We start from the raw sequence: 21,397 nt of genomic DNA on the forward strand, positions 1-21,397 counted from the left end.
GACTCCTCTTGCACTAATCTGGAACTTCTTCGAAGGAAATCTCATATTCCTCAGTGAGGAAAGAAAGTACTCTAATAGAGGAACCATTAGAAATGCTATTTAGTGTCATGTAAGGCTGAAATTTGATTGATATAAACTTGTTTCTTTAGCTACTTTGAAGAAATTTTAGGATTAGTGGGGTAGGGTCTATTGGTGTGTCTCTCTTTTCCTTTTTCCCATTGTGGATATGTCATCTATGTTTTCTATTTTTGAAGCTATAATAATTTTATGTCCCACATTTTCTCGTAAGAGGAAATTAATAAGGGGATATTGGTCTGGTTTTTGAAAACAATAGTAGTAAAAGCCACTAAAACTCTGCTGCTATATATATGCATAAACTTGAAGATTAGCCATAAAAAATTCTCCCAAAATAATTAACAAAAAAGATATGGTAAGAATAAGGCACTGCCAAGTTTCCACTAGGTAGAAAGGATAACTATACAAGCAAAAAAGAGTTGGAATCATTTGAATTCATATGTAGACTACGGTCGGGTATACAATGACAGCAATCTACTCATAAATGGAGAAGTGGGAGATTCTTCATATAACCATCAGTATATAGATGTTCATTCCTTGCCCTCAGCGCCCCCAAAAACCAGCTCTGCTTCCTATGATTCAAAAATTAATAAAATACAAAACAATTATAGTTAGTTTAACTTAAAAAATGTATGAGGGCAATATATAAATTAAACCAATCTTTTACAATAGACGAGGGGTTGATGGGACAGAAGCTGCCAACCTCATTAGAAGATTGAAGACCAAGATGCTCCACATGAGACCAGTTCTCTTTATACAGCACTCTACCTCCTTCCCCATTCACTTAGCATCCACAAACAATCAGGGAAGTAAGGCCTAGGAAGGTGGACACTAAATTTGCATTGACTACATTCTAGGGCCACGTCATTAAGTAGCTTCATACAGCCCTTACATGAAGAGTGTTCAGTCTTTTGGACAAAAGTGAGCGGATGCGCATGATATTCACTTATATAAGTATTTCCAATCATGATGCATGGATCGTTCCTAATAACACATTCAGGGTGAGCAGTGAAATTGCATTCTTTACAGTAATAAAACCAGTGGTTTGGGTTTCTTTCCTCTTCGCAAATTAGACAATAATATTCTCCAGAATCTTTTATAATGGTACTGTAAGTGAGCTTGAGAAGATGTGTATCATATCTATGCCTTGCTACTAGTGGAAGATTTGCACATCTGATTCCCAAGGCAAAATCGCAATTGGTGCATACAAATACAGACTTCTCGTTGTCCTTTGGACAAGCTTTGCATTTTCTATTATTAGAATGCTCGAGAGGAAGGTGAAGAGAATGTTGATGACCTTCGTGTTTAAGGGTTTCCGGAATTGAACCACATTGAACATCAAAGGTTGTGCCCTCCCAACACCCAGGACGGACACATTTGTAGGTGAAGCCACGATGATGGCGAGAACAAATATCACAAAAGAACACGCCACTCTTGGTAGGTGCCCGTGGGAGGAGGGTGAGCGGGTGAAAGTGGTGAAGTCGGTGTTGCTCAATCCTTGTGGGAAGTTTAGTACATCGAGCATGAATAAAGAAGTTGCATTGCATACAGCTATAAAATGGAACCGCAATTATGAATTCCTTACACCCCTCACAAAGCATATCATCATTAACCTGATCATAAGTGAGGATTAACTTATGTTGTTGATGACTGAAATGTTCAATCTCCTCATGATGAGGTCCTTCGTCCTCTACTTGATTGAGTGCCTTGATCAAATGAGTTGCATGGCCAACGAATTCGCTGGGCATTGAATCACTAGTTACAAACCACTTCCCGTCCAAATACAACTCCCCATACAAATTCCTAAAACGTTTTACGCATTTCACATGGGCAACATACCTACATTCGTGACAATAGTAAATTGCATATTTTGTATTCACCTTTTCATAACACATTCTACAGAACATGTCCTCATGCTTCTCGATTTCAGGAATAGAGTAGGTGAGAGTGAGAAAGTGATTGTGTAGCTTAATTTGGACGATGCGTGGAATTTCAACACATCTTTTGTGAACCAAGAGTGTACAGATACTACATAGGTTGACGATGTTCTTGATTTCTTCTCCACAAACTTCGCAATTGAACTGGATTGGCTTTTGGATGGGAAAGAACTCATGGTGACAATCATTAGGATTAATTGGCAAGCGGTTAGCACATTTGATGTCTAGTTGGAATTCACAAGAATTACAATCGTAAAACAAAGAATTATGGTGAGACTTAAAACAAGCATCACAATGATTTCTACCTGGCCCTTTGAGAAAAAGTGTATGGTCTGAGTGCAGATGGTGGTTTATCTTATAAGATAGCTCTGTGCATAATTTATGAGATAGGAATCTGCATTCGGAGACAGAGCATCTGTAGGCGGCACCAAATACTAGGTTGTCACACACTGCACAAACAATTGTCGTGTTGTCTTCATTTTCCTGCTCTTCTATGAAGTCCAAGCAATGATTGATGGATGATGAGTAGTTGTGAACGGGGCGATTACCACATTCGACACAATAGTGAACAGAACCCCATATTGGTTGTTGGCACCACCAGCAAAGAAGTTTCTTCTCATGACCATCTTTTTTCAACTCTTCTCTGTAGATCAAGTGGTGGAATTTTGAGTGATAGCACGGCATCTCTCTCACACTCTCTCTTACACTCAACCGATCGAGAGGGAGAGGTGGAATTAGAATTCAGATTTGCGATAAGATGATATATGGACAGAAATCAAAGTTTTCTCCAGCTGTTCCCTAGCTATTGACGTGAGAATTAGCCAGATTTATTGATGAAATTAGTAAAAGGTAACAATATTAATGAAAAAAGCTTTAAACCCACACTTTACACCTATCTTCCTCCCTACTTACTTCCCATACTACCCTTCGGTTCCAACATAATTATCTTGCTAATCCTTACCTTTCTCTGGAAAATGTTGAAATAATATAGAACGTAGAGGGCAATTTGGATCCAAAAACTTAATAGTCTGAAATATCGAATTGTTTTTAGCCCAAGTCTCTTAATAGTCTGAAAAAAAAAGACTATCTCCATGTTACCACCTCCATATATATTCTTTATATTTCTCTTTAAACTAAATTATCCATAACAAATTCAATAGTAATCTTAAAAGTCATTTATTAATATTTGTAGCATTACCCAAAAAATGAAAAAAAAAAAAAAAAAAAAAAAAAAAAAAATCTTCAAGTTTTAAATTTCCAGTCACACCTACAGTTTCTCATGGTCCACAACCACAGCCCCACAATCTTGTTCCTTCAGACAATAGAAACCACCAGTACTAGATATAAAGCATGCTTATAAAAAGTAGAGAGGGACAAGTATCCTTCAAGTGATTTTTTTTTTGGTCATTTTAATCCTTTGGGGCTTCTTAGAATTAACATTTTTTTTTTTGATATTGTAATTTTAAAAAATTGATTGGTATTTTTTCTTTTTGCTATTTTTTTTTTCTTTATGCATATTTTCATTTTAAACTACTCCTATGAGAATAAATATTTTAACATGTTTTAATTTATATGGATTAAATTAAAATTAAGAGTCTTATGTTTTAACTAATTTCAATATTTTATGTTTTTTTTTTTTTTTGTGTGTGTGATTTACTATGATTTTTACGTATATTTTAATGTGCTTAGCTAAAATTAAGGGTGTTTTAACTCATCCTAGGTTTTCTTTCTTGTTGTTTTCTTCTTTTTTTACACTTCTTTATATTTTAAATTAAACATATGAGAATTTTTTAACATATTTTAATTTATATGAATTAAAACTAAAACTACATATTTATGTTATGTGTAATTGTGTCATTATATTCAACAATAATATATTATAATGACAAAAAGTCTACATAAACGGACAAGTGAGGGAAAAAGTTAAAGTGGAACTGATGCCAAAAAAGCAAGAAGATAAAAGAAAAAGTTAAAGACTGGCAGGCGGCAGCCACAAACCTTTATAGTACGTTAATGGTTTGATGTGGAAAGCAACTCTTTTGGACATGGACAGGGAGAGGGACTTTTAGCCTAAAGTCTTTGGTTCCATTTTTTTTTTTTTTGTTACTTTTACTGGAATATCTCAAGAAGAATATATTATAATTGTTTTTGGGCTTAATTTCTATGTGGCTTTGATGATGTACTGTCTTTGATGCGTATCACTGAGCCTTGCAACTAATGATTGAATACATGCAGTTAATAATACTACACAAAAAAAATATATCTACTTGACTTCATAAATATGTCATAATTGAAATATTAGTAAGTTAACATATAAATACTAATAAAAAATAAATAAAAATACAAAATATAAAGTGTCTAGAATTACATGTCACACTTTCGTAGAGAAATAAAATTATCATGTATCAAATCTATATTGAAGCTCTTGGCAATATAGACAACTAGATTATTTGAAAGAAACTTATCATCCATTTTATTAAAAAGTCTTCTTTTATTTGCAAGAATATTAGCATATTTTGATAACTATTAATCTAACAAAAAAAAAAAAAAGTCATAATAAAATGAACAAACAATAACAAATAACATACCTGATATTAGCAAAAATCTACCGAAATTTTTTGACACTTAGAAAAATCCCAAAATAAAAAAAAAAAATCCCAAAGTAACATGCTTCTTTATTGTAAGACTTAATGCATGCTTATACAATACCTTTCAGTGCTTTCACAACACTCATAATTTGGAGTATCACATCTTACATAATTGCAATTCTTTATTATCTGTGGCAAGACAATTTTAATGATATTTACAATTTTTTTTTTTTTTTGTAAAATGCACAGGTGGGTTATATATATATATATATATATATATATATATATATATATATCATTGGTTGAGGACTACAACACGGGCTACCGGCTGCAATGTGAGGGATGGAAGTCCATGTTCTGCAATCCTAAGAGGGCAGCAGTTTTAGGTGATGCACGCATTGGCCATTACCCTTGTTGATTTGCTAAATCCGCAAAAGCCATGGGTCATAGGCCTACTTGAGGTGGTTTTCTCTAAGTTCAGCCCACTAACCTTTGGCATCAGATCCATGGGCCTTCTCAATGCCTTGGTTATGCCCATATTGGGATATGGGCCTTTTGGTCCATCCCAATCACCATAATATAGAATTTAGAGGACAATTTGGATCCAAAAACTTTATCATCCTTTTTTGACCCAAACGATATCGTTATCTCGATAGGTTGAAATATCGAATTGTTTTTAGCCCAAGTTTCTTAATAGTATGAAATATAAGACTATCTCCATGTTACCACCTCCAGATTTTTTATATTTCTCTTTAAACTATCCATTACAAAAGTCAATAGTAATCTAAAAAGCTATTACTCAATAGTAAGCATATATAATGGAGATATCCTTAATTTCCATGATCCTTCCAACAATCTGATAGAATACAGATTTTGAAATCCACCCATGCAAGTAACAAATCCAATAAAAACCACCATAGTTCAATTAAGGAAAAAAAATAAAATAAAAAAATATGTAACCCATTTTTGAGACCATATTCAAATTATCCAAAAAAAAATGGTGGTTTGAAACGTAGGAAACTCAAAGCAATTCATGCTTTGCAAAAGCTACAAGAAAGAAATTACATTAGATCCCCAAAAGGACTGGATAAAACTCTAATTTAGAATGCAAAGCAAGTTTCAGCTCCAAAAACATCATGGAGAAGAAAGCCATATCAAATGCCATAATATAACTAGTATGCATTTTAGCCAATTGATACATTTACAACAAGTATGGATCCATTAAAAAGCTTGCCAGCAGCCTTCACAGAAGCAACACTAAGATTCTTTTCTGCTGGGAGGTGAAACAATTAATTTCCACATAACCAAACAGTAAACTAGCCATTCGAAATGCTTGAGTACCATGAATAAATGATTTATACAAGAATAGAAAAGAAAATTATTTAAACAAAGAACAACTATGCGATTGCCATTACGTTCGAATAGCAATTGTTTTTGATGAACACGCATTGAATTAAAAGAAACGAAATACCATATCCCCATTCTCAAACATGTCTTATTCCTGATTACTTAGTTTCCACAAACAATCAGGAAAGTAGGGTCTAGGAGGATGGACACTGAATTTGCATTGAGAACATTCTAGTGCCACACCATCTAATAGCTCCCCACAGCCCTGACATTTGGGCGAGTTTTCAGTCTTCATGAATAAAGAGAAAGGATGCCGGTAATATTCACTTACATAAGTACTTCTTGAGTCTTGATCAATCTTCGCAAAAGTGAGAGGATGTTGGTGATATTCACTTATGTGAGTACTTCCAATCACCATGCATTGATATTTCTCAAGAACACATTCAGGGTGAGCAGGGAAGTCACATTCTTCACAGTAATAGAACCAATGGTTCGGATCTCTTTCTTCTTCGCAAATTAGACAATAATATTCTCCAGAATATTTTACAGTAGTACTGTAGGTGAGCTTGAGGAGATGTGTATCATATTTATGCCTCGCTACTAGTGGAAGATTTGCACATCTGATTCCCAAGATGAAATTGCAACTAATGCATACAAATACATACTCTTCGTTGTCCTTAGGACAAGCTTTGCATTTTCTATGATGAGAATCTAGAGCAAGGTAAAGAGAATGTTGATGACCTTCATGTTTAAGGATTTCTGGAATTGAACCACATTGAACGTCAAGGGTTTTGCCCCCAAAACATGTGTTGCATTCGTAGGTGAAGCCACGATGATGACGAGAACAGATATCACAAAAGAACACGCCACTCTTGGTAGATGCCCGTGGGAGGAGGGTGAGTGTGTGAAATAGATCGAGTCGGTGTTGCTCAATCCTTGTGGGAAGTTTAGTACATCGAGTATGGATAAAGAAGTTACATTCCACACAGCCGTAAAACGGGGCCGAAATGATCAATTCCATACACCCTTGACAAAGCATATCATTCTTGATCTCACCACTATAGATGATTAACTTATGTTGTTGATGACTAAAATGTTGAATCTCCCCAAGGTGAGGTCCTTCATCCTCTGCTTGATTGAGCGCCTTGATCAAATGAGTTGCATGACCAACAGATTTATTGGGCACCGACTCACTAGTTGTAGGCAACTCCCCGTACATATTCCTAAAACGTCTTAAGCATTCCGTATGGAAAATATAACTACATTCTTGACAATAATAAGCTGCATACTGTATATTCACCTTTTCATAGCAGATTCTACAGAATGTGTCGTCATGCTTCTTGATTTCAGGAAGAGAATAGATGAGATTGAGGATGTGATTGTGTAGCTTAATTTTGACTTTTCGTGGAATTTCAGCACATCTATAGTGAACCAAGAGCTTGCAAATACTACATACTTTGTAGGCGAGGTTCGTGATTTCCTCTCCACAAGCATCGCAATTGAACTGAATCCGCCTCCCGAGAGAGAAGAATTCATGTTGATGGCAGTCGTTAGGATTAACTGACAAAGGGTTATGAGCACATTTGATGTCAAGTTTGAAGCTGCACGAAGTACAACGGTAAAAGAAAGATCTATCATGAGATCTACAACAAGTATCACAACGATTTTTGTTTAGCGTTTGGAGAGAAAGAGTATGGTTTGGGTGCAAATGGTGGTTTATATGATAAGATAGCTCAGTGCATGATTTATGAATTAGAAAGCTGCATTCGGAGATGGAGCATTTGTAGGCGGCACCCAATACTGGTTCGTCGCATCCGAAGCAACAAACTTTCTTGTTGCCATCATTTTCCAGCTTTTCTGTGAAGTCCAAGCAATGCTCATAGGACGACACGTGAACAGGTTGGTTACAACATTCGACGCAACTGTAGAAGGAACCCCATATTGGTTTGTGGCACCACGAGCAAACAGCTTTCTTCTTCTCCTCCTCCTCCTCCTCCTCCTCACCATCTCTTTTCAGCTCTTCTCTGTAAATCAAGTGGTGGTTAGGATGCCACCTGTCATGATAGCACGGCATCTCTCGCAAGATCTCTCAGACTACTCAAAGCACACAACCGAGAGGGAGAGATGGTCAGAATTGAGATTTAGGATAAATATGATATATATATATATATATGAGGATGAAATTAGCAAAACGCTGGGACAGGTATCCCCTAACTACCCTTCATTCCGACTCACTTCCCATACTACCCTTCGGTTCCAATATAATTATATTCCCTATCTTTACCTTTCTCCGTAAGATGTTGAAATAATTAATTTAGAATGTAGAGGGCAAATTCGATCCAAAAAGTTTTATCATCCATTATATATTGAGCCACAGTTTCAACAAAGAGTTCTGCAAAGTCAAATACAAAGACCTTATCCATTGATTCTTGTGTAGAAATTTGTGGTATCTGACATATGGAGATCAGATCAGACATTATCCATTCTTGTGTAGCAATGTGTGGTACGTATCGACATCATATTACACCTTATCACCCCATTTTCCATTAAATTTAATGTATTAAAATATTAATTTATATATTCTTATTAATTAAAATTTTTTAAATAAAAATAATTTAACATAATATCATAATAAAGATTCTAAAAATAGCCGTGAGTCTACAATTTATTTACTCTTTCAATTAAAGAAGTTTCTTCTCACCATCTTTTTTCAACTCTTCTCTGTAGGCCAAGTGGTGGAATTCAGAGTTATAGCACGGCATCTCTCTCACCCTCTCTCTTACACTCAAACCACACAACCTAGAGGGAGAGGTGGAATTAGAATTCAGATTTGCGATAAGATGATATATGGACAGAAATCAAAGTTCTCTCCAGCTGTTCCCTAGCTATTGACGTGAGAATTAGCCAGATTTATTGATGAAAAAAGCTTTAAACCCACGTACTTTACACCTATCTTCCTCCCTACTTACTTCCCATACTACCCTTAAGTTCCAACTTAATTAATTATCTTGCTAATCCTTACCTTTTTTGACCCAAACGATATCGTTCTTTCAATATATATAGTTTGAAATATCGAATTGTTTTTAGCCCAAGTCTCTTAACAGTCTGAAATATAAGACTGTCTCCATGTTACCTCCTCCAAATTCTTTATATTTCTCTTTAGACTATTCATCACAATTCAATAATAATCTTAAAAAGCATTTATGAATGTTTATAGCATTACTCAAAAAACAAAAACAAAAAAAATCTTCAAAAGTTTTAAATTTCCTGTCACACCTAAAGTTTCTCATGGTCTACAGCTCCACAATCTTGTTCCTTCAGACAATAGAAACAACCACTAGATATAAAGCATTCTTATAAAAAGTAGAGAGGGACAAGTCTCCTTCGAGTGATTTTTTTTTTCTTTTTTCTTTTTTAAGTTTAATCCTTTGGGGTTTCTTAGAATTAACATATTTTTGTTTTTGATATTGTAATTTAAAAAAAATTGATTGGTATTTTTTTTTCTTTTTGCTATTTTTTTTTCTTTATGCATATTTTCATTTTAAGCTACTCCTATGTTTATAAATATTTTAACATGTTTTAATTTATATAGATTAAATTAAAATTAAGGGTCTTATGCTTTAACTAATTTCAATATTATATGTGTTCTTTGTTTGTTTGTTTGTTTGTGTGACTTACGATGATTTTATTTTTAGTGTGCTTAAATTAAAATTAAGGATCTTATGTTTTAACTCATTCTAGGTTTTCATCTTGCTGTTTTATTTTTTCTTTACACTTCTTTATATTTTAAATTAAACATATGAGAATTTCTTAACATGTTTTAATTTATATGGATTAAAACTAAAACTATATATGGTTATTATGATAGTATATTTTGATGTGATTTATATATATTCATGCAATCTTATGCATAATTATATCATTATATATATTTAACAATATACTGTTGTATAATTTTAATATATTTTTTTTATTAAAACAGATGTAATGGATTTTTTTATACGACAGAAATGTATTTGAACTTTAAAATTAAATTATAATGAATAATTCTTTCGGCTTATGAGCTAGTAGATTATAATGGCAGAAAATCTACTCAAACGGACAAGTGATCAGGGAAAGTGTTAAATACGAACTGATGCAAAGTGAAATGTTGAAAGCAAGAAGATAAAGTTAAAGACTGGCTGCCACAAATCTTTATAGTAAATGCATTGATGTGGAAAGCATCTCTTTTGGATAGGGACAGTGACTTTTAGCCTAAAGTCTTTGGTTCCAATTTTTTTTTTTTTTTTTGGTTACTTTTACTGTAATATCTCAAGAAGACTATATTATAATTTATAGATTTCTGTATCGGTATGTCTCATTGTTTTAGAAATTGGTTTTGCTTGATCTTTTCTATTTTTTTATGGGAGGTTTGTATGTTGTGTTAGCCTTTTTTTTCAGTTTTTTTTTTTTAATGGGGGGGGGGGGGGGAGGCACTTAATTTCTATGTGGCCCGACTTCATAAATATATGCCATAATTGAAATATTAGTAAGTTAACATATAAATACTAGTAAAAAATAAATAAAAATACAAAATATAAAATGTCTAAAACTATATGTCACGCTTTCGTAGAGAGATAAAATTATCATGTATCAAATCTATACTGAAGCTCTCGGCAATATAGACAGCTAAATTATTTGAAAGAAACTCATCATCCATTTTATTAAAAAGTCTTGTTTTATTTGCATATTTTGATAATTATTAATCTAACAAATAATAATAATAATAAAAAAGTCCTAGCAAAATGAACAAACAATAACAAATAACATACATAATATTAGCAATTAGAAAAAAAAACATACATAATATTAGCAAAAATCTACTTAAACTTTTTGACAATTGGAAAAATCTCAAAGTATATAAAAAATAAAAGGGTAAAGTCCACATACCCCCCTCAAACTACCACCCAATTGACAATATTCTCCAAAACTTTCAATTGTGACAATGTCCCCTCAAAACTACCAAAACATTATCAATGTCCCCTCAAGACTAGCAATAAAACAAAAATGCCCCTATAGATTTCTCAATAAGACAAAAATAACCTTATAAATTCAAAAAAAAAAAATGATTTTTTTAAAAAACGAAAATTTTTAATTTAAAAATAATATTTAAAAAAAAACAATTTTTTTTAAAAGAGAATTTTTATTTTTTATTTTTTTAAAACGAAAATTTTTATTAAATTTTTTTTTATTTAGTTTTAAAAAACAAAAATTTTATTTTAACGAAAATTTTTATTTAAAAAAAAAACGAAAATTTTCAAATTTTATTAAAAAAATCGAAATTTTTTAAATTTTTTTTCTTAAAAAAATGGTTTTTTTACAAAAAAAAAAAAAAAAAAATTGGCTACCATTTGGATTTTTTTTTTTTGTTAGTTTTTGGTTTTTTTTTTTTCTAGAATTTTTAGTATTTTTGTTTTTATTTTACTAAGGGTAATTTTGTCATTGGGGAGAACATTGACAATTTTTGGTAGTTTGGGAGAACATTATCACAATTGAAAATTTGAGGGGGATATTGTCAATTGAGTGGTAGTTTGAGGGGGTATGTCGACTTTCCCCAAAATAAAAAAATTAAAAATAAAAAATAAAAAAAATAAGAAGATCCCAAAGTAACATGCTTCTTTAATCTTTATCATAAGACTTAATGCATGCTTATACAATACCTTTCACAACACTTATAATTTGGAGTATCACATCTTACATATTTGCAATTCATAATTTGGGTGATGCACCCCATTACCCTTGTTTATTTGCTAAATCAACAAAAGCGATGGGCCATAGGCCTACTTGAGGTGGTTTTCTCTAAGTTCAGCCCACTAACCTTCGGCATCGGATCCATTGGTCTTCTCATGGGCCTTGCTTATGCCCATATTGGTATCTACGCCTTCCTCCCTCAACTTGCTCTCCTCAATGGAATTACCATATTCCCAATGGTATATATGTACTTGCACTTATTTATTATAATTTTTTTTCTCTCTCAGATAAATTGTAAAATTCTCACTTATTCTAAAAAATTAAACTAATAAAAATAATATATTTAATTATTTAATTAATATTTAGCATTTATCATATTCTTTAATTATTAATATGTTGCAGGTATGAGAGCCATGGTTCCATGGTTCCTATTGTACGTATTTCCTTTCATATAGGAGCCTACGGACAGGATTTCCTTGAGTAACTTTATCTTATTTGATGGAACGGTCTAAATTACAGATGGTGGACTTATCAGAGAATATGGATGATAAGAGGAGTCACATGTTTTTTCTTATTATAATGACAAGTAAAGGAGAAAAGTAAAAGCGGAAATGATACATGTGAAATGATGAAATGCAAAAAGACAAGAATCAAGGAAGAAAAAGTAAATAAATAAATAAATATGATACATGTGAAAGAGTAGTGCTATTGGGCACATTGGCGTTAATGATTTGATTACAATGTAAGGATTTGATTACAATATATTCTATCGTAGGAAAGTCAACATCTTTTATTTTAAATGAATTAGGATATGTAATATCTTTATTTTAAATGACATGTATAAGTCGTGACAGCAAATTCAAGAAAGAAGGGATGACTTATACTATACTTAAATTATAGGGTTGATGTGCTAGCCATCTGAGGGGCCAAGCCGTACAATTTTTTAGGGTTACAGTGGTGGTTTAGTCACCCCAAAATTAGAAGTGATTGAATTATTTTCTTTCACAATAATGGTGTTTCAATCACCTCTAATGACCAATAATGGTGGTCAAAACACTCTGATGACAAGAAATGATTCTATCCACTTTTTTTTGTTTTTTTTTTAAAAAAAATTAAATTTTTTATTTGTTGTCTTGATTTGTACGGTTGATTAGAGAACGCCAATAACGGTGGTGATCAAAACACTCCGATGACTAAGGGATGGTTCTACACAAATTTTTTTTTTTATTTGTTGTCGTGATTTCAACGATTGATTAGAGCACGGACAAATAAAAATTATTGCACATTGTGCACCGGATCTCATTCCACGAGATTAGACATCAAGAAATGTATAAGGGCAATATATAAATTAAACCAATTATCTTTTACAATATATAAGAGGGGTGGTTGGGACAGAAGCTGCCAACCTCAGATGCTCTACATGAGACCATTTCTGATTTATACAGCACTCTACCCCCATCCCCATTCACTTGGCATTCACAAACAATCAGGGAAGTAAGGTCTAGGAGGGTGGACACTAAATTTGCATCGATTACATTCTAGGGTCACGTCATTAACTAGCTTCATATAGCTTTTACATGAAGAGTGTTCAGTCTTCCGAACAAAAGTGAGAGGATGCCCATAATATTCACTTATATAAGTACTTCCAATCATGATGTATGGATTATTTCCAATAACACATTTAGGGTGCATGAGCGGTGAAGTTGTATTCTTCACAGTAATAAAACTAGTAGTTTGGATCTCTTTCCTTTTCGCAAATTAGACAATAATATTCTTCAGAATCTTTTATAGTAGTACTATAAGTGAACTTGAGAAGATGTATATCATATTTATACCTCGATACTAGTGGCAGATTTGCACATCTGATTCCCAAGGCAAAATCGCAATTAATGGTCCATACGAATACAAACTTCTCGTTGTCCTTTGGACAAGTGATGTAACGTGACTTAATGGGCTGCAGCGAAGAACGTCAATAAGCAACAGATAAATACTTTTAGATCTTGATTCTATCAATGATCTAAGAAATCTTCTTGATTCTATCAATGAGCTAAGAAATCTTCTTGACAAAAGCTAGATACTCTCTAGGTTTTTAAGAAAAAGAAAGAAGAACGCTCAACTCTAAGGTTTCTTATTCAACAAAATCAATAATCAACATAAACTCTTTTTCTTTGGAGGCTATAACCATATATTTATAGCTCAAAACCCAAAACCTAATAAAATATGACATAAATACCCCACAAACCCTAAACCTAATAAAATAACGAAATAAAGACTACCAAAACCCTAAACCTAATAAAATATGACATAAATATCCCACAAACCCTAAACCTAATAAAATAACGAAATAAAGACTCCCAAAACCCTAACCCTAATAAAATAACAACATAAAGTCGACTAGAAAATAAAACAAACTGACACATGGCCGTCCGGACTGCCATGATCAGAATACACTCCGATCTACATCATTCTCCCCAAGTTAGAGAGAATTCGCCCTCGAATTCGGCCGATTCTTTCCACGGTCCTTCGGCTGTCCAGTCAAGTCATTCCATCCTCTTCTTCTCAAAATCACAATAAGGCCACACCTCATAATAAACATGATGGCCCGCACCTCACCTTGCCGAGTAGACTTGCCAAGTTTTGCTCATACCTTACCCTTCCCAAATACCATGAGAATCCCCAAAGAACTCACAAAGACCCTTTCACTTTTTGATAGAAAAGTCGTCTCCGTCCCATAGATCTCATCACAACTTTGGTTAAAAAATTTTGACAAATAGCATCTACTCCAAGAAAATTAACTTCCAAATCAAAGATTTCTCTTTCAACACTTTCATCAAATACTTGGTGTATAGAACTCACCTCTTCGTCAGGATAGATGTCATAGATTGGTGAAGAGGCACAATTTATTGAGCAATCTTCTTCAATAAATCCATCTTCCTCCATCACAACTGATTGACTCCTAATCTCCGTCGCCTCTCTAGGCACCATCTTCGCCATCTTCCTAGGTACTTTTTGTGGAATTTTTTTATTTTTTGTGTCACCAAGAACTCTTTGGGTTGCAAGCAACCTTGAAATTCTGGTACATCGAGTTTGAACCTACTCACCCGCTGATTGACATGAGCTTGCGCAAGGTACTAACGTCCGTGCGTTCGGCGCTCCACAAACGAGTTTCTAGATCCACTCTCTTTGTGACCACATAGGTTAGATATTCCAGTAGTGATGTCTTCAATTTGATCCCTCATAGTTGTGAATTGATCCTCCACGTGTTGCCAACGTTCAGTGATAGATTTGCCTTCCTCCTCCGCAAATCGCGGTATTGGTTGGCAACGACAATTGTTCGGCCCACCACCCATGTGCCGCAAACGAATCGTCGGTTACTCCTTATGTGCTATCTCCGTGTGCACGTGCACCTCGTTCATGTTTACCAGACGGTCGCTCCTCCCCATTCATGGAAAGTAACTTGAGCTCTGATACCAACTAATGCAGTGTGACTTAGTGGGCTGCAGCGAAGAACATCAATAAGCAACGGGTAAATACTTCTAGATCTTGATTCTATCAATGATCTAAGAAATCTTCTTGACAAAAGCTAGATACTCTCTAGGTTTTGAGGGAAAAGAAAGAAGAACGCTTAACTCTGGGGTTTCTTATTCAACAAAATCAATAATCAACATAAACTCTTTTTTTTTTTTTTTTTTTTTGAGGCTATAAGCTTATATTTATAGTTCAAAACCCAAAACCTAATAAAATATGACATAAATACCTTTAAAATCCTAAACATAATAAAATAACGAAATAAAGACTCACAAACTAGATTTGGAGTTAGACAGGAGGCAAACAAAACAGCTCATCAGTTAACAAATAATGCACTCTCTTTTATGAATGAAGTGGTCCATATTGAGGATGTCCCTTAGTGTGTTAAGGATATTGTTAAAAAATAGGGCAACTTCACTTTAAACCCTTAAATTACCATGCGATTTGATAAATCTCTCAAACTTTATAACCTCTCAATTTGAACCCCTAAACTTTCAATTGTAATTAATTTGAACCCTTCCGTCAAATTTAATTGCTAATTTCTAACGAAAATACCTAAAAAGACCCAAATACCTAGAGAGTGTCTAGTTTTGAAGGAAAAGATGAATAAACTCAACTTTGAGTATTCCTATTAATCAAAATCAATAATAAACAACCGCCTTTCTTTGGAGGCTATAAGCATATATTTATAGCCCAAAACCCAAAACCTAATAAAATAATGAAATAAAGATTCTCAAAACCCTAACCCTAATAAAATAACAACATAAAGTCGACTAGAAAATAAAACAAACTGACATATGGCCATCGGAACGGCCACGACACTTAAATGACAAAAATATGAAATAACATATTGGATAAGAATACACTCCGATCTACATCAACGAGCCTTGCATTTTCTATTATTAGAATGATCAAGAGGAAGGTAAAGAAAAATAAACGATGAAGGGTGAAATTCAGAAGCCAAAACGTCTTTCAATCAACATCTTTTGATTTACATAAAAACATGGCCACTTCGTCACACTTTTAAATTGTCTTTCTGGAAGGCTCTACTGTTATATATGATATATGATTAGGTGAAGACTAGGTATCAAAGAAAATATCCAACAAAAGGTATAGAAAAGAAAAATGCGAAAACACAAATTCGTTGAATTAAAATGCGTTGAATTAAAAGAAAAAAAAAATATATATATATATATATATAAAGATGAAGACCATTAGCATGTACCTCAATAAACAAACAGTAAGGTAATACAAATAGCCAAACCGAGTGTTCGCTCAGGTTTAAGGACAGAACAATAAAATATAGAATAAAGAAGAATTTGAGAACCTAATCAGAAGAAAATGAGACCATCTTTTCACTTAGTTTCCACAAACAATCTGGGAAATAGGGTCTAGGTGGGTGAACAGTAAATTTACATCGACTGCATTCTAGGGCTAGGTCAACAAAACGACTTGGACAAGCCTTGCACCTATTGTCTCTAGTCGTCTGGACAAAGTTGAGAGGGTGTTGGTGGTATTCACTTATGTAGGTATTTCCAATCAAAGAGCATGGATAGTCCCAAGAACACATTTGGGGTGTGCAGTGAAGTCACATTCTTCACAATAATAGAACCAATGATTTGGATCTCTTTCTTCCTCACAAATTAAACAATAATATTCCCCACAATCTTTTATAGTAGTATTATAGTTGAGCTTGAGGAGATGTGTATCATATTTATGCTTCGCTACTAGTGGAAGATTTGCACATCTGATTCCTAAGGTGAAATCACAACTAATGCATACGAATATATACTTCTCGTTGTCCTTAGGACAAGCTTTGCATTTTCTACCTTTAGAATCTTGAGCAAAGAAAAGGGAGTGCTCATGACCGTCATGTTTAAGGGTTTCTGGAATTGAACCGCATTGAACGTCAAGGGTGCACCCACACCAATGAAGGTCACATTTGTATGTGAAGCCACGATGATTACGAGAACAAATATCACAAAAAAACACACCACTCTTGGTAGGTGCCCGTGGGAGGAGAGTGAGCGTGTGAAAGTAGTGAAGTCGGTGTTGCTCAATCTTTTTCGGAAGTTTAGCACATTGAGTGTGGAGAAAGAATTTGCATTCAGCACAGCTATAAAACGGGACTGAAATTATGAATTCCATACACCCTTGGCAAAGTTTATCATCATCGACCTCATCATTGCATAGAATTAACTTATGTTGTTGATGACTGAAATGTGTGATCTCACCACAGTGAGCTTCTTCCTCTGCCTGATTGAGCGACTTGATTAAATAAGTTGCAGGGGCAATGGGTATTGACTCACCATACAAATCTTTAAAACGTTTCGCCTTGATTAAATCAGACTCAATATGCAATTCCTCATAAAGCTTTATGCATTGCAAGTGGACAACATATCTACACTTCTGGCAATAATAAGCTGCATATTTTGTATTCACCCTTTCATAGCATATTCTACAGTAACGCATGTTGTCATGCTTTTTGATTTCATGAGGATAATAGATGAGGCTGAGAAAGTGATTATGCAGCTTAATTTTGACAGCACGTGGAATTTGAAGACATTTATAGTGAACCATGAGTTTGCAGATGGTGCATACTCTGTAGGCGAGGTTCGTGATTTCCTCTCCGCAAGTGTCACAATTGAACTGGACCCGCCTCAGGATGGAGACAAATTTGTGTTGGTGACAGTCATTAGGATTAAATAGCAAGGGATCATAAGCACATTTGATGTCCAGTTCAAAATCACACAAACTACAATCATAAAAGAAAGATCTGTCGTGAGATGTACAACAAACATCACAACTATTTCTGCGTGGCTGTTTGAGAGAAAGGGTATGTTCTGGGTGTAGACGGTGATCATTTATATGAGAAAACAACTTAGTACATAAATTATGAATAACGAAGCTACATCCGGAGACAGAGCATTTGTAGGCAACACCCAATATTGGTTCGTCGCACACCGAGCAAACAACTTTCATGTTGACAACATTTTCCAACTTTTTTATGATGACCAAACAATGATTGATGGATGAGTACCTGTGAACGGGGTGGAAGCAGCATTCGATGCAACTGTAGAGAGAATCCCATATTGGCTCGTAGCACCATGAGCAAACAACTTTTTTCTCATCTTCTTTTTTCAGCTTTCCTCTGTAGATCAAGTGGTGAGCATGATCTCTGTTTGCAAAGTCATGAGGACACTCCATCTCTCCTAAGATCTGTTACACTCGTATCTCTTATATATATAAAATGATAGAAATAATATTATTGCTTTCTCCAGACGATTACATTATTAAAATGGGACAGCTGTCCCGTAAAGTCGTGAACCCACCCACACTACCCTTCTGTTCCAATGTAACTATTTTCTTGATCGTTACTTTTTTTCTCTGGAAAGTGTTGAAATACTTAAGAATATGGGGGGCAATTTCGATCCAAAAAGTATTTCAATCACACTCTCAAAAGTAGGTGGCTTGAATCATTCATTAGTCATTACGTCACAGTGGCTAATTAATGCCTGATTGATAGGCCAAAAACAAAAGACAAAGAATACGGACAAGGATCCTCTCCAGGGGCGTCAAACCAATTGTTTATTTTAAATTATTACATTATTAAATAGGCAAATGTTAAAGGCCCAATTTTTCTACCTAACAAAAATATAATTTTTAACGTTTTTTTTTTTTTAAAACAAAATAAAAAATGAAAAAAATGTCTGAAGCAATTCTATCTACTTTTGGCCTTTCTTTTATTTGGTATTTTTTTTAAAATAAAAAATATCATTTTTTATTTTTTAAAAATTACCAAATAAAAGAAAGACAAAAAATAAATAGAGTTGCTTAAAACATTTTTTTCATTTTTTATTTTGTTTTTTTTTTTAAAAATAATAAGGCAAAAGTTATTCCAAAGTTGGGTAAAATAGTAAAGTCCCTCATCATCCCTCTAAATTGATATTCACTTCCCACGTTATGAGGATAAAAAGATGAGCCAAATATAATTTAAAAATTATATTTGATTTTTAAATTTAATTAATAAAAAAAAATTAATTTTTTTAAGTTAGGTGAAAAAAAAAAAATTGACATGACAAAACATTAAGTTTTGAGAGTGAATGACGGACATTAGACATTTAAAAGAAAATATAACAAAACGGTTTATAACATTTTTTCGATTGACTCAGTAAGTAACATCTTTTCGATAAATATAATAAGGGATCATGCCTAATAAATCAGAAGTCACTAGTTTGAATCTCTCCTTTTGTACGGATATGTTAAAAAAAAACAATTAAAAAAACAAAGTTGAGAGAGTTTTTTGTTTTCTTGCGTTAACTCGGAAATTTATTATAAACTTTACCTGAAAACATTTATTCCGATATCTAATAAATTATTATTTATTTAAAAGTTTAAATTAATAAGAATATATAAATTAATTAATATTTTAATACGTTGTTTTTAATGGAAAATGGATGGATAAGGTGTAATATAATGTCGATATATACCACACATTGCTAGACAAGAATGGATAATGTCTGATCTGATCTCCATATGTCAGATACCACAAATTTCAACACAAGAATCAATGGATAAAGGTCTTTATAGCTATGTTTGGGGAGAGCAGGCCCGGCACTGTAGCTGGAACGGTACTGTTCCAGCTACAGTGCCAACTGACACGTGGCGCCAGAAAATAATTTTTTATCTTTTTTTTTTTTTAAAAAAAAAATGAAAATATTAAAAAAAAAAAAAAAAAAAAAAAAAAGGTGTGGGAAACGCTGGGGTGGTTCCAGCCACCCCTTGGCCAAAATGGGGTGGCCGGACCACCCCATTTTTGGCCAAGGGGGTGGCTGGAGCCACCCCCTGGCCGATCTGGGGGTGGTCCGGCCACCCCTTGGCCCAAAAAAAAAAAAAGGGAACCGGTGCCTTTGGGAGTGGCCGGACCACCCCCAGCCCCTTGGGGGTGGTCCGGCCATCCCCAAAGGCACCGGTTCCCTTTTTTTTTTTTTTTTTTTTGGGCCAAGGGGTGGCCAGACCACCCCAGCGTTTCCCACCCCTTTTTTTTTTTTTTTTTTAATATTTTGATTTTTTTTAAAAAAAAAAAAAAGATAAAAAATTATTTTCTGACGCCACGTGTCAGTTGGCACTGTAGCTGGAACAGTACCGTTCCAGCTACAGTGCCGGGCCTGCTCTCCCCAAACATAGCTTATAATTACGAGCCCCATCCAACCATTACCTCGAAAAGAGATGCCGTTGAAAATGTGTCCCAAAATCCATATAGGCTTCAATAATCGCGTTTAGGAAGAATTGGTTCATAGATATAGCATTATTTAATAGAGGGATGATAGGACCAACTATTTGGTCTAACTTTGGACTAATTTTTGTCTTTTTTTAAAAAAAAAAAAAAACAAGATAAAAAATGGAAAAAATGTTTGAAGCAACCCTATCTATTTTTTGTCTTTTATTTGGTAATTTTTTTAAAATGAAAAATGGTATTTTTTTTTTTCATAATAATGTCATTTTTTTTTTAAGAAAATGTCATTATTAAGAAGAAAAATACCATTTTTCATTTTTTTTAAAAAATACTAAATAAAAGGAAGGCTAAAAATAGATAGAGTTGCTTCAAAGTTTTTTTTTTTTGTTTTTTTTTTTTTAAAAAAAAAAAAAAAAAAGACAAAAGTTAAACTTTTGTTGAAAAAAAAAGTTAGGCTTTAGTATTTGCCATCAATTTATGGTATGTTTTGTTTGTTCATGCCAACAGCTCCTAAGCATGACGTTTTTTTACGTCAGAAGTGAAATGCAGCATGGCTTCTAGGACTGTGATACACAGCACGCGGCGTGCATAGCACGCGGCGTGCATGGCACGCGAGTGCAAATTTTTTTTTTCTAATTAAAAACAAAAAATTTAAAAAAAAAATTACACTGACGTGCCATGCACCCCGCGTGCTATTTTACTTCGCCCTGGCTTCTAAAGAGGACAAGTTGACCCCACAAAACTACTATTTAATAAGCATAGAGACCATTTTTAATAGCTAAGTTAGAGCGCTTCAATCACTCCAATTATCGAAGAAGGTGATTGAGACACCTTAACAACCACGCAATTCTTTTTTTTTTTTTTCATTTTTAAAAATGCAGTCATTATATGATTTGTGCAGTTAATTAATAAATATTTAGTTTAAATAAAGATGGATTAATAGACTTAAAAAGCTT

The 21,397-nt window shown here is 33.7% G+C and overlaps 3 protein-coding genes across 3 annotated transcripts; all 3 read right to left on the reverse strand.

The window, feature by feature from the left end:
* Positions 1-368: 368 nt before the first annotated feature.
* On the reverse strand, positions 369-3,159 carry LOC132175851 (uncharacterized). Its single transcript, XM_059587921.2, has 2 exons — positions 779-3,159; positions 369-647 (listed from the first exon to the last, which is right to left on the reverse strand). The coding sequence occupies exon 1, from the start codon at positions 2,694-2,696 to the stop codon at positions 840-842; it is 1,857 nt and encodes a 618-aa protein (XP_059443904.2). The 5' UTR covers positions 2,697-3,159; the 3' UTR covers positions 369-647; positions 779-839.
* A 2,779-nt stretch (positions 3,160-5,938) lies between these two features.
* LOC132174391 (uncharacterized) lies at positions 5,939-8,057 on the reverse strand. The gene has a single exon (XM_059586053.2). It carries the CDS (start codon positions 8,019-8,021, stop codon positions 6,096-6,098), a length of 1,926 nt encoding a protein of 641 aa, XP_059442036.2. The 5' UTR covers positions 8,022-8,057; the 3' UTR covers positions 5,939-6,095.
* Positions 8,058-16,538: 8,481 nt separating this feature from the next.
* Positions 16,539-18,646, reverse strand: LOC148586746 (uncharacterized). Its single transcript, XM_088514850.1, has 2 exons — positions 18,246-18,646; positions 16,539-17,960 (listed from the first exon to the last, which is right to left on the reverse strand). The coding sequence occupies exons 1-2, from the start codon at positions 18,410-18,412 to the stop codon at positions 16,745-16,747; spliced, it is 1,383 nt and encodes a 460-aa protein (XP_088370976.1). The 5' UTR covers positions 18,413-18,646; the 3' UTR covers positions 16,539-16,744.
* Positions 18,647-21,397: the final 2,751 nt, after the last annotated feature.

This window comes from Corylus avellana, chromosome 3 (genome assembly GCF_965113065.1).
Source record: "Corylus avellana chromosome 3, dhCorAvel1.hap1.2, whole genome shotgun sequence".
NCBI classification, from domain to species: domain Eukaryota; kingdom Viridiplantae; phylum Streptophyta; class Magnoliopsida; order Fagales; family Betulaceae; genus Corylus; species Corylus avellana.